The sequence below is a fragment of the Ranitomeya variabilis genome, chromosome 3 (assembly GCF_051348905.1).
Source record: "Ranitomeya variabilis isolate aRanVar5 chromosome 3, aRanVar5.hap1, whole genome shotgun sequence".
Lineage (NCBI taxonomy): Eukaryota > Metazoa > Chordata > Amphibia > Anura > Dendrobatidae > Ranitomeya > Ranitomeya variabilis.
The window spans coordinates 509,276,997-509,291,842 of record NC_135234.1 but is presented as its reverse complement, the minus strand read 5'-3'; the positions used below and the strand labels follow the sequence as shown (position 1 = coordinate 509,291,842).

General features: G+C 42.0%; 1 protein-coding gene across 4 annotated transcripts in view; it reads left to right on the top strand.

Annotated features, from left to right (window-relative positions):
* OCA2 (OCA2 melanosomal transmembrane protein) overlaps positions 1-14,846 on the top strand; it is a 685,962-nt gene that overhangs the window by 588,315 nt on the left and 82,801 nt on the right. For all 4 annotated transcript variants that reach the window (XM_077296885.1, XM_077296884.1, XM_077296887.1 and 1 more), the window contains one exon: positions 4,608-4,701. In XM_077296885.1, coding sequence (XP_077153000.1) covers positions 4,608-4,701 — 94 coding nt within the window. The remainder of the gene's footprint in view (positions 1-4,607; positions 4,702-14,846) is intronic.

Here is a 14,846-nt window from a genome sequence, read left to right as displayed (position 1 = left end):
TGTGTCCTGTAGTTGTCTTGTTCCATGCAGAGAGTCTCCTGAGTTATCCCCTATGATTATTACACCATACTGCCTGGACCTTCACTGTAGCCTCTGCTCCACCACTGCTGTCACGCTGCTGCTAGGCTGTACTTCTGACCCACTGGGCCCTGGATGGCAGGGTTCCTTGCCTTAATACATTGTGGGGCCCACTGTGTTTCACCGGGCCTAGGGCCCTCCGGCACTGTCTGGGCTCTCTGGCCCCTACTGAGCTGTTTCAGCTCACTGGCTTTTCTGACTAAAAAGCTGAAAATCCTCCTATCTTATCCACATCTGGCCCCTCCTACGTTAACTATTTCACAGTGTTTTTTCTCCTTTAAAGAAAACCCCTACGTGGTTGGAAAATAGACAAACTGGTACTTTTAATTGTGGAAAATGTAAGTTTTGTAAGTATGTCTCTAGGAGTAACTCTTTTGCTAGCTCCCATACAGGTAAAAGATACGATATGAGGCACTTTGCCAACTGCAAGACTGAGGGGGTTGTTTACCTTTTTCAGTGCAGTTGCCCTAAAGACTATGTGGGCAAGACTAGGAGGGAGCTATGCAGAAAGGTGGGAGAACAGGTGGGAGACATACTTAACAAACGGGACACTCCTATTTCAAACCATGTGAGGGATGTACATGGAGGAAATTTAAATTGCCTCAGTTTTTCCGTGATGGAAGTGGTTACACCGTCAGAGCCAGGGGGGATTGGGATCGTTTAATCCTCCAAAAAGAGGCTAAATGGATTTTTCGTATGAAGAGTATTAAACCACAAGGCCTAAATGATCAATTGCAATTTGGATGTTTTGTGTAGAAGGTGTAGTGGCCCTGGTCCCCAAAAGAATCCCATATAGATATAATTCCCTTGATCCATTGCTCCTAATGGGGTTTGATCACTATCATCTTAATGTATGTATCGTATCATGTTTATTAGATGTATGACCTTGGCTGAAACAGGGGGGTCCTACCTTTTTGTTTTCGTTTTGGAATTATATAGTATTTGTTATTCCTCCATTTTTCCGGTAGGGGTATACTATTACCTTATATTTAGCATAGGGGATTTCAGCTTTACTTGTTTTGATACTCTTATGAGCCGTTCTGCTGATGCGGTATCGTTTATAGTGTATGTGCATAATAGGCAGTGCGCTTGCGCTCCAGTTACTATGCGTGTCTTCTAATCCTAAGCGCTTGCGCATGGTGAGGCGCATTAATGTTCCGTATACCGGAAATGACGTTGTCACATGACACGCTGTGCTGTTGAGCCCTAACCCTGGAAGTGCTAGTATCGGATGATGCCGTAATGAGCGGGGAAATCTGAATACATGAGAAGGTAGTGTATATAAGAGGGCCATAATGTGGGTAACATAAGGCTGACAGAGACCCGTGGTTTTGGATGGACCCTGTTCCCCGCCGCGTACCGCTAATGACGTAGTGTGTGATCCTTATCTTCCTGAATCGACATTCAGATAAGTTTTCTGAGTAGTTAGAAGTATATCTCCTGATGAACTGATTTCAGGGAAACGCGTTGAGAATTACATACTTTATATGGATTTATAATTTGATAATTGACACTGGTTTGTTGTTTTTTGAGTACTTTGTCACTTTTAGGAAGCTGCCGTGTTATTATAATTGTTTGTTCTGGTTGAGATTTTTTCCCTGATTGAGGGTTTTATCCCTGTACAAGTAGTGCAGGGTGCAACCAGGGAGAGACTACGTGGAGTGGGGGTGCCATTTGCGCAGGATTGTAGGGTGCCAACCCCCACAGACAGGTAGGGGCACCTAGGCATGGAATATAGGTGAACCTAGATTCCTCTTCTTGAGAAAGGGTGCAATACAAAAAGAGTGCCTAATATTTTGATAACACACTAGTGTATCTGGGCATGTGCAATAAACTGTGGATACATGTTATCAATTATCATTTCAGCTTATTTGTTTAGAGTGAATGCTTTGTTGTTTGACTTTTTCTTTTCATTCTTGCACGTAAGGGCCCATCAGGGCTTCTTAGGGAGAGCCTGCGTTGAGCGGGGGCACCATTGCCCAGGATATATAGGGTGCCAACCTCCGCGGCAAGGTAGGGGACAGATAGTTGATTCATTAGGGATTTAGTGCACACTGTATCTTATATCTTATTTCTCGTGTCAAGCAACTGGCACCGGTCTAAAGTTGTATGTGGTGTGATCTTTTATTATAGAGATAATAATTAAATGTTAAATTTTTTTGAGAAAATTATTCATTTTTTATGTGGTGTTCCTTGGCTGTGAATCCTATTCTCTTCCCTTTCTAATGTTAAAAAAACAAACAATGAAATGGTGCATGTACTCAATGCTGGCTCAAAGGTTGTATTTCAGTGTTGGCTGTGATGTGTTGGCTGTGATTTGTTGACTTGTCTTTGCTCCAGCAGATTTTTAAAGCCTGATCTATTTCTGGATCCTTGAGACAAGTTTCAACATTATTGATATTGGTTAATGAATGGCAACACTGCAATCATCGGCTTGTCTGCTTCTATATTTTTTGTTCTTCCAAAGAGCACAACATTTTTTTTAATATAAATGATGATATGCTGACAGGCATTCAATTCTCTTATTATTTTTAGACACAAATCAGGACATCTTTACATTGTCAGATGGGAACACTGAATATATATTGCAAGGCTTCTGTTCAAACACTTATTCATACCAGAAAATGTAATATAAATTCATTTTTTTTCAAAATTGGTTCTTGTTCAGATGTGTCATTTATATATTGTTTTTACATAGTATGAATGTGACTTTTCAAAATCATAGTCACAAAAGTCTTTTTTTGTTGTTGTTGTTCTCCAGGCTTGCTGGATTGGATCAAAATATAATTATATAAGAAATAATGGTGTTCAGACTAAGTCACTTAAATTAAAGTGGCATTCATTTTTTTAGAGGGATGGGATACTGTATTTCTAGGATATGCCATGACTTTGATCAGTTTGGCTCAGACCTCCGGATTCATCCTGCACAAAGTCTAGCAAGCACTACACATTATGGGCCCGATATTATTTTTTGTCTTTTTTTTGTCTAATTTTTGGCGTCTTTGCCTATTTTTCATGTATGCCTTTTAATTTGCACTTTGTCTATTTTGTGTTTTCCTTTTTTGTTTTATTTTTTTAAATTCTATATGTTCGCCAATGCATCATAAAGTTTGGAATTTGCAGGTGTTTTTTCAGCCGATTCACAAAATGCAACTTTTTGCAAAATTGCTGCATATTTCACATATGTTTCTTGTTGCTCACATGGCATGATTTTATGTATATGTGCCTTTTTTATTTTTTATTCTAATTATTGCATTTTTAGAAAACATGCAAAATTTTGCTGTAAAAAGGCAAGACAAAATAATGAAGAACATTTTTGATTTTGCAAAAACTTCATGAACCAAATAGGCCATTTTGAAGAATTTATGACAAACAAAACTCAACAAATACACAAAGAGAAAAAATAAAAATGATTTAACAATAAATTGAAATGATGAATCTGACTCTCGGTCCAGAATCATAAACTTTAGCATATGACAATACACATAAATGTAAATATTAATTCTGTATAGATTTGTGACAAGACCTCTGATCCTTCTTGTTACTCTTGGCTCCTCTATTCCACGGGGATTTAAATTAAAAACAGTATAAACTTCCTGCTGTCTGTCTCTGCATCTCTTCTCCAGACATAAGCCTACTCCAACTTATAACTGTGAGATCCAAGATTAAAACTAGATTATACCATATTTGTCTACAGGAAGAATCCGTGTATCACAAAGTTCTCCCTTACTATTATCTTCACCATCTGTTTTTTTTTTAGCTTAGTATTTAACCAATGTAGAAAATCAGAGCTGACATTTTACAGCAGATCTGTGCATTGTTTTACTTACATACAAATACATGACTTGGGACACATTCCTGGCGTTTATTTCTTACCGGACTATATTTTGTGAATTACACAATCTACATCATACTATATTACAAATTCTCATAGTAATGCATACAATAGTAAATGTGGAGAAGGGCAAAGATATTGTAGAATAGACAAAGATTTGAGTATATACTAGCCTAAAAAAATTAATTTTGATAAGTATTATGGTTGATTGAATACCTTCAGATAAGAGCTTATCCGAGTAGCTATAGCAATTACCAAATAGCTGCGTTGGTAACCCTGATACCTGGAGTGTTCACGATAATCAGCTATTAAGCACCACAGCTGCATGTGTATAACACATGCATGGATAGCCTGTTTGTTGGGTTCTCGACCTGCATGTGTTGTGACTGTCACACAGCTACGACACATGCAGCTGTGGCGTCGGACACCTGATTATCGGGAGCGCTCCATGTATCCAGGTTACCAACGCAGCTATTCGGTAAGCGCTATAGGTACTTGGATAAGCACTTATCCGAAGCTATTCGATCAACTGTAATAAGTATTCATGTATTTAAAGGTAATCAGAGTACGAGACTGCCCAGGATTCATGCTTGTTAATTGTACTTTTTAACCATGGTTAATTCAGATAATTTTTTAACTTTTTATATATTTGAAGCCGTAATTCAAAACTGCACATTGTTTTTTCTCTTCATAGATTCCAGTGTTGATAAATTTAAGTCAGGATGCAGATGTTGATCTTCCAATTCAGCCACTTATTTTTGCCCTTGCTATTGGAGCTTGTTTTGGAGGTAAGATATAGAACATACATTTTAATATTCCTATAACAGGTATTTTGGCTATATGATTCCCGACTTCCTGATTTATTTACTTATTGTTTCATTATGATGCAAGTTATAAACTGAAATAATATTGCCAAGAATTAATCTCTCCACAGATTTCATAAAATGTACAGTTGAATCATTGTGTGAATTATTATTAGTGATAGGCGAACCCCCCCCTGATGTTTGGGATCGGTGGGTTAGCCCAAATTTTCCTGTAAAGTTTGAGTTCAGGGCCGGAGATGGCGCAAACTTGCATCTGAACTACGAACTTGGACTTTACAGTTATGGCATGGGGTGGGGGGCTGTAAAAGAAAGCATAAAATTAATGATAAACATTAAAATTATACTTACCTGTCCAGCGACGTGTCCTCCCGTCCCGCTTTCTCTCAGCCACATCTGCTTCCGGGGCTGCTCATTACCTTCCGACAGTATTCACTACTCTCGGCAGTCTTCGGCTTTTTCCAGCAGTGTTCGTGCGGTGACGGCCCCAGAAGCAGATGCGGCCGGGAGACAGCGGGACGGGAGGACGTGTCGCTGAACAGGTAAGTATAATATTAATAATGTTTATTATTAATTTTATGTTTTCTTTTACAGCCGTCCTGGACCTGAACTGTAACACGGGTTTCAAATGGAAACCCGTGTTCGGGACCTTGTTACCGAACACTATATGATCAGTACGGTCCCGAACTTTACAGTTTGGGTTCGCCCATCCCTATTTATTATAAAAACTAACAAAACATTAAAATGGTTATCCAATTCATGGAAATTCTGTAAAGGAAGGAAACAGTTGCCAATATTAAAAAATAAAATAATCACTAGTCATTTAAACTCCCCTTGCCATCAGTGATTAGGTGCTTATCAGGGATGAACGAACGTAATCGGTGTTACTCTGATATCACTCAATTATCTGGGTCCTCTGATGTGTTCAGCACTAAATGAGCATTGGCTGGTGCTCAAATTTGAAGCTTGAATCCCTGTCCTGCATGTTTGGTGTGTGTTACACAGCCAGTAAGCATGTGTGGATTGCCTTCCAGCCGTCAGAAGTTATAAAAGGACTGGCACCACTGTGCTCTGCTCACTGATGCCATTGCACAGCTTAGGGCTAATTGGGGGAGAGAACAATTATCCAGGCCTGTTTGTGCACAGTTTAGCTAATCCGAGTCCTCTAGTGTTGATACTGGTGCTGATGCTGAACAGTCGCTGCTTGATTTCATGGACTTTTGGGTCAACAGATTGAACCAGTGGCAAGAATATAACAATACATAGATAGCAGAGCAGGTGTTCAGTTTGGCTGATGGCTTTGCTACAACTAAACCAACCAGATTATCCTCCACAAGTGTGGAAAACCTAACATTTACTAAAATAGTTTAGTGCTAGTTTTTGTGTCTTATTACTGATGCCAATAATTCAATTGGCCATGACATCTGTCTGCCTGCCTGTTGTCAGCTGATGGCCAACAGTCAGCTGGGCATCTACACTCTGTCCATCATTTCATCTTTACTGTAGTGGGTCTGCTATTGACACACTTCTCCTTGTCTGTCCCATCCTAATTCTCCATTGTGTGCCTTCTTCCACTGCATAGCCATGGTAGTCACATATCTCTTGGATTCCTACTGTTTTACAGTACTAGACTGTATGTCTGCTGCTGGCCTTACACTGCCACAGTCTCTTTACCTGCTCCATCCAAATTCACCACTGTGCAGCTTTTTCCACAGCCACTGGAGACACATGTCAGCAACACATCTCCTGGCTATCCATTGTGTTTCACAGTGCTAGATTGCACTGTTGCTGGCCCTACATGGTCACACATCTCCGAGTCTTAATTCTCTACCATCTGGCTTCCCGTTCCCCACTGCCACTAATATTTCTGATTCAAAACTGCAAACCTCCTTTGTCATCCTAAATAGAGATCATTTTTTGAAATCACTATATTAATCTGTAGCAAATCAAATATCTTTTGGTTGAAGTTTTGCTTCACCAAATTCTTCAATCTGCTCATCTCTACCTTTTTTTAAGCCATTGTGCTTACTAGTTGTAACTAGTCACTGTCAATAGAAGGCTGACAGCATTTAAAAGGGTTTCCACAGAAAAGCTTGGCACCAGTTACATTGTTTAGCATGTCCCAGGGGAAACTTGTTCTTCACCGTTTTATCTCTATACAAGAATCTGGACATGTTCAGAGTAACTTGGGTTGAGACCACAGAGCAGCTGTTGGCTAATAAAGCAGGCTGGCAGAGGATGGTCAGAAAACTGGGTCAGTTGAAAAAAAAATAAGGTGAAGTCCATGATGAGTTATCACTAGTGATGAGCGAGCATGCTCGCCACTACTCTGTACTCACCTGTGTCATGGTACTCGGTGTACTCGGCGAGCACAGAGCGTTTCCGGGATTATTCGGCTGGAGCTCTGGTTTTCGTCTTTAAATTTTGGCGCTTTTTAGAGTGCCAGTGAACATGCATGGATGGTCTGCCATGCACTGTAATACTGCAGCCATCTTTGTTGTGGTATTACAAAGATTGGCTGGCCGCACAGCGTCATCAGGTCTATAAGAGACCTGGCGCTGCCCTGCTCGGCGCATTCTGCTCCGGACTCAGCTAGTGTAAGGAGAGCTGCTGCTGAGATAGGGTCAGATTCATACTTTTATTAGTTAGTGTGGGTCTACTAGTGTTCAATCCACAAATCCTGATAAACTAACAGTTCTTTTTAGGGCTAATTCGGGGGGTATATAGATTGCAGTGCTAGGTAGGCAGGGGAGTCTATGTGCGCATATCCACATCAGTGCAAGGCATGCATGTGCTGTATGTGAATGCATAGATCTCACTGCATACATCAAAAGGCTCCATTACTGTCAGCTGCTGCATATTTTATATATACCTAGCTGCACGTATCCGTGGCTAGGATTTTTTTTTTTTGCACCTTATATTTGCTAATTTTATTACAAAAGCAATCCATAGCCCCCTTTTTTCTACATTTATTTGCTTGGTCACACTGCAGACTACAGCCAGTTCATTTTAACTCTTAAAAAGAGCGTGAAAATATAACAATTTAAAACGTTTTTTTTTTAGTCCCAGGCATCAGATGTGAGTACGCAGAAAATTCTGGCCTTTTTTTTTTTTTTATATACTATAGTATTTTTTGGAGTGTTTTACAACATTTTAGACACCATTTTGCTGACCAAAAATCTGTAGCTGGCCCAAAAATATTTAGCTACAGTTCTTATATTTATCACTGTGATTTGTACGACACACGTATCACATATCATTGCACTAAATATTTTACAATTTTAGTACTCCAATTTTTTTTTTTATTGTCATAGCCTACTTATTGACACAATTTTGGTGGGCCAAAAAAAATAAAGGCCACATTTTGATCAGTCTATCTGTGGTCTCCAAATACTTGCTTTTCATGCATATGTTCCACTTTTTTGTCTGTCTACTATCCTTGGTCTATACAGTATTTTAGGGTTAACTTTCTTAAAAACTCCAGGCCACATATTGAAACAGTCTGTTATCTCAGTCAGATGCCCAGTCTATCTGTAGTCTCAAAATACTTGCTTTTCAGGCATACATTCCACTCTTTTGGCATTGTGTTAGCCTACTTCGAGACAGTAATTTTCTTTAAAAAAAAAAAAAAAAAAAAAAAGACCACATATTGAACTTTATGGTTTCTCTGTCAGACGCCTCCTATATTTGTGGGTTAAAATTATTGCATTTCTGTGCTCCTTTGAACTGGTTTTGGTGTGCCTCACCCTAGCTATTAATAAAATTTGTTAAAAACAAAATAAAAAAATTACCAATATTCAATTGAATTAAGTGTGTTTTTTCAGCACACTGATCACATATAAGTTTTCTCAAAATTAATCCATTAGTCTTGAACTTTTAAAATATTTCGGTAGTCCTTTTAAAGTGGGCAAGGCCCTAAGGGACGGGGAAGTGGATGTGATGCTGATGGTGCATGCAGAGGCCGAGGCCGTGGTCAAGCTGAAAGTGGGCCACAACAAAGGCCCACATCTTCTCGCTTGACCTTCCTGTCCCAGTTTCAAGGGGACTGCAGCACACCACTATTGAAGCCAGATCAGTGTGAAATGGTTGTTGGTTGGATAGCGGATAATGCTTCCAGTCACTTTCCACCACCAAGTCTTCCACATGGTCAAGTCTGAGTAGCCGTGAGTCTGGACCACATATTACTCACCAAGATCCTCCTTCCTCCCACCATGCCGAGTGCCTTGAGACAACTGATTCCACACTTGGACACTCCGAAGAGCTGTTCACTTTTCCCTTTAAAGATTCTGGACTCATGGCCGGTCAACTTGTAGAGGGGCAAGATGAGATCGCATGTAGCGGTGTCCAAGGATTTGAGCAGCCACAGTCACATGAAGACGATGGTGGGAAAGTGTCATGAGGTGCACGATGATGAGACACAATTGACAAAGTCAGGAGGATTAGCAGGGTGCAGATGTGGAAGATGAGGTGGTGGATGACATTGTAACTGATCCAACTTGGCAGGAAGACATGCAGGGCGAGGACAGCAGCACATATGGGGAAGGAGACATAGCACCCCAACAGGCAGGAAGAAGCAGTGTGGTGGCTGCAGACAGAAGGTGTGCATCCGTTCCCCATAACAACAACAACATGACAGAAGTCTCCATTCCATCTGTTACATCTTCCTGAATCTGGTTATTTTTTAAAGACTCTCACAATAACCCCAAACAGGCCATTTCCAGCACCTGCCAGCCTGACCACCACCAGCATGATCAGGCACATGGCAGCAAAGCACCCATCTTTGTGGGCTGAACCCCAGGCTCCAGGACCAGGAACACTGTCTGCAGGTGATACCACTGCTTCTTCCACTGTTTTGAATACAAGCCAACCCCCAGTCCATGGTGCATGCGAAGATGCCTCATGCCCTGCACCTGTTGTTGCCCACAATCAACTAGCATCATCATCAAGCCCGTCCACGTCCTTGTCCCAGCGCAGCCTTCAGTTGCCTATACCCCAGTCTTTGGAATGCAAGCATAAATACGCAGCCAATGCCCCACAGACCACAGTACTAAATTCTCACATTTCTCCTCTGCTTAATCTTGAAATGTTGCCTTTTAGGCTAGTTGAGACGGAAGCTGTCCGCAACCTGATGGCAGCGGATGTCCCAAGGTACTCGTTCTCCAGTCACCACTATTTCTCCCAGTGTGCCATACCAACATTACACCAGCATGTGTCCCACCACATAACCTGTGCCCTCAACAATAGTGTTACTGAGAAAATCCACCAAACCACGGACACATGGACAAGTGCTTGTGGGCAGGAATGGAACATCTCACTGATGGCACACTGGGTTAACATAGTGGAAACCTGGACCCAGTCAGACCTTGGGATGGAACACATCCTCCCAACGCATAGGATTGTGGGCCCTATGTCAATCAGAGTTGTCCCTACAGTCTACAGCTCCTGCACCTTCTGTTCCTCCTCCTCTTCAGCCTCCATCTCTGAAATGAGCACATCAGTCAGAAGCGGGAAGCACTGCAGCAATTGCAGCACTGCCTCAGCCAAGCGGCAACAGGCTGTGCTGAGGCTGATCTGCTTAGGTGACAAACTGCACAATGCTGAAGAGTTGTGGATAGTGCTGAAAGAGCAGTTAGATTTTTGACTGACACCGCTGAACCTATAGCCAGGTATGGTCATGTGTGAAAATGGCGGGAACTTGGTGGCGGCTCTGAGGTAAGGTGAGCTCACACACGTATCTTGCCTGGCCCATGTGCTTAACCTCATCATTCAACGTTTTCTGAAAAGCTACCTGGAGCTGCTGGATCTGCTAGTGAATGTACGCCACCTGTCTGCCCATTTTAGAAAGTCAGCTACAGCTTCAGCCGCCCTTGCCGTGCTTCAGCAGTGTTTGCAGCTTCTGGCTCACTGACTGGTGAAGAGGGCAGTTGACGACTATCAGCATCAACAATGCCATCATTATTCAGTTCAGACTCCACACATAAGACCTCAGGAGTGGACATGGATGTTAGACATATATACCATCTTCCAAAACTTTGAGGACTGCACCAAGATGGTGAGCGGTGATGATGCCATAATTAGCATCACCATCCCACTTCTCTGCATTCTGAAACCTCTCTGCTCACAATTAAAGAGGATGCATTGCAGGCGGAACACGAGGACATGGAGCAAGGAACCATACAGGGTGATTACACACAGCCCAGCCTCAGGTCATCCCAACATGGATTGGTAGACAATGAGGAGGAAGAACAGGAGCTACTTTCATGCACTATAGATTGTGCTACAAGCACAACTGTCATACCATCTATTCAGCGTGGATGGCCGGAGGACAGGGAGGAGGAGGAGGAGGACAGCATGGTCAGTCATCCTGTTGGTGAGGACACAGAAGTCTTGCCTGTTAGCAGTCTAGCATGCATGGCTAACTGCTGCGCTGCATTTTCTGTAACTCTCGCATTATTAAAATTTTCGGTGACACTCATTACTGGTTGGTGACACTTAAAGACCCACGTACAAGGATAACTTTCAATCTCTTCTTCCAGAGGCAGACAGGTGTACTGAAATGTTGCAGTACCAGAGGGCCCTTGTAGCAGAATTACAAAAAAAAAAATCCCATCTGAGAACGCTGGCAGCAGACATCAGAGTTTGTTGTAAAACCAAGGAGTCCAAGCGAGAGAGACATAAGTACAATCCAGCACAGGCAGGGGAGCAGTGGCAAAGTTCTGGGACAGTTTTCTCAGACCCTCCCATCGTGCCGGAAAGAGGCAAGGGGTGCTGTCACAAGAAGTGCAATGTTTGAGAAGATGCTGAGGGATCGTACAAACATCCTCCATGATTCCTCTGTGCCGTTTAATTATTGGGTATCCAAGCTGGACATGTGGCATGAACTGGCTCTCTGCACCTTGGAGGTTCTTGCCTGCCCTGCTGCTAGCGTTCTGTCAGAGCGGGTTTTTAGTGCCGCTGGCGGAATTATAGCTGATAAGTGCATCCGCCTGTCAACTGAAAATGCTGACAGGCTAACTTTTATAAAAATGAACAAGGGTTGGATTGGGCAAGACTTCTATACACCACCATTCTCATGCACCTCTTCACAACCACACAAGGGTATACGCTTCCTGATTCTGTCTATTTGGTGTTATCCTCCTCCTTATCCTCATCCTCTTCATCCACAACCACTATAACACCAGGGCAAACACATTCCGTGATGCAAAAGTCACTCAATTCTTGTGCAAGGGTGTTTTTATAATGCCCGTTACTAATTTGAAACCAAAAAATTTTTACTCCCCAGGGGGAAATGTTTCAGTCCATACACTTAGTGTATGGGCATTCAAAATGTAGGAGACCCGCTCCTTTAAATTGGGAATAGAGACATATGAGGACATCCTCCACGTATCTTCAGGCACCACCACTAGAACTAGGGTGAAGTTATTCCGTGTTGCAACAGTCACTCAATTTTTTGGGCAAGGGTGTTATGATGCCCGTAAATAATAAAAAAAGTGTACCCCCCAGGGGGAAATGTTTGTTAGCCCCTACTCTTAGTGTATGGGCATTCCAAGTATAGGTGAAGCGCTGCTTTTTAATGTGACAATTTTTTTTATAAGACCCAGGCCTTGCATTCACTTCATGGACAAAATTTAGGGTAATTAAAATAAATAAATAAATAATAATGTGAACTTCTGTTTCATGTGGCCATACAGTACGTGGTTTCAAATGGTTATTGGAGTGCATGTAACACTGATGCAGGGCAGGCCTTGCATTCAATGCATAAGAAAACAGTATGGGAGACACAATTTCTTCAAATGGGAACAATTTTGTCATGAGGCAGTAAAGTACGTCTGCTGAAAGGCTTAATGGGGTGCTTGTAACTTTGGGACAGGCCAGGACTTGCATTTAATGCATAAGAAAACAGTATGGGAGACACACTTTCTTCTAACAATTTTGACATGAGGCCCTCAAGTACGTCTGCAGAAGCGGTTATTGGGATGCATGTAACTTTGGGGCAGGGCAGGCCTTGCATTCATTGCAACATTTTTTCAGGAGGCCCTCCTGTACGTCTCATGAAAAGGGTATTGGAGTGCATCATAATTTTTGGCAGCCCATCCACTCACTGCATAGGCATTAACAGTATAGGAGACACACTGTTTAATGGCCCTTTAAGAACATTAAATCCATCTGATGCCCCTCTAAAAATAGGCTGTGACTTTGAGTCCCTCCTTCATAAATAAAACCAGATGTTTCTCCTTATGTGTCACACAACACATGGCCAGCTAGGGTTGTTAAATGTTACAATGACATTTCCCAGTGAATGCATTTGTATTGGTTGAAAGCAATGTAAAAGTTGAAAAATGCATCAAAAACGCTGCTTGTGAACATAGCCCAAGTGGTGGAGGAACGTTTTTGGTTGGGGTTACTTATTTTGCTTTATATAATTCATTACCCTGGAAAAGATATTCCTTAACATATTTCCCAGCAAAATCCATTTTGCTTTCGTTTTTGTATGTTTTTTGGTGCGCCTGTAAAAATGGCGTGAAACTCTGACAACATTGTTTACAGCTGTGACTTAGGAGTCAGAAATGATTCCAGGGGAGATCCCCATGATGTTCATATGTCATTTGAGTAGTGTTTCCATCATTTTCAGATGTTTTTAGACCTTAATAGGACCCCGGGGAGGATCGCGGTAAAAATGCTCATGTTTCCCATAGACTTACATTCAGCTTGGTGCTCGGGTAGAGTACCCGAGTATTCCAATTTGCTCGACCCGAGCAACAAGCACCTGAGCATTTTAGTGCTCGTCCATCACTAGTTATCACTAGTGTTGAGCATTCCGATACTGCAAATATCGGGTATCGGCCGATATTCACTGTATCGGAATTCCGATACCGAGATCCGATATTTTTGTGATATCGGAAGTTCCTATAAGTTCCCAGTCATCTTCGGCGTGTGCGGTGCATATGGTTCCCAGGGTCTGGATGAGAGGAGACTCTCCTTCAGGCCCTGGGATCCATATTCATGTAAAAAATAAAGAATAAAAAAAAAAAATATGGATATACTCACCTGTTGTGATTCGGTTATTTGGCTCCCCCAGTGGTCGCTTGTGGTACTGGTGTCTTTGAGCTTTTCACCTGTTTCTATCAGGATGTGGGAGTTTCCTATTTAGCCTTGTTCCTCAGTCATTCCAATGCCGGCCATCAATGTAACCAGAGTCTTTCTGTTGCATGTACCTGCTCCCAGTCTGCTGACCAGCTAAGTTGGACATTTCTGTCCTTTGTCTATTTTTGTATCTTTTGTCCAGTTTGCACTTATGTGATTCTCTGCAGCTGGAAGCTCTTGTGGGCTGAAATTGCCACTCCGGTGCCATGAGTTGGCACATGAGTTTAAGGTAATTTCAGGATGATATTTGATAGGGTTTTGTAGCTGACTGCGAAGTCCACTATTGTATCCTTCTGCTATCTAGTTAGTGGGCCTCGCTGTGCTAAATCTGCTTTCATACTACGTTTGTCTTTTCATCTTAACTCACCGTTATTATATGTGGGGGGCTACTATCTCCTGTGGGGGATTTTCCTCTGGAGGCAAGCCAGGACTGTGTTTCATCTACTAGGGGTAGTTAGCTCTCCGGCTGGTGCGAGACGTCTAGCGAAAACGTAGGTACGTTCCCTGGCTACTATTAGTTGTGTGTGTAGGTTTAGCATCGCGGTCAGCTCTAGTTTCCATCACCCGAGAGCTTGTCCGTTTTTTCTATGCTTCTGATGTTCCCCTGCCATTGGGAACCATAACAGTATGGCCGGCCAACATGTTTAATCTATGGGCTGAAGCAGGAGAGAAAAGGAACTGTGTGAAATTTTTTTTTTCCCTCCCTCTGAAGTTGCACTCCAGCTCTAATTGCAGTCTCCTGCTTTCCTCTCCTCTTAACCCCTGAATGGCTCAGATTTTATCTGTTGAAATATGGATCTCCAGAGTCTGGCTACAAATTTGAATAATCTTGCTGCTAAAGTTCAGAATATACAAGATTTTGTTATACATGCTCCTCGGTCTGAACCTAAAATTCCTATACCAGAGTTTTTCTCCGGAGATCGATCTTGTTTTCTGAATTTTAAATACAATTGTAAATTGTTTCTTTC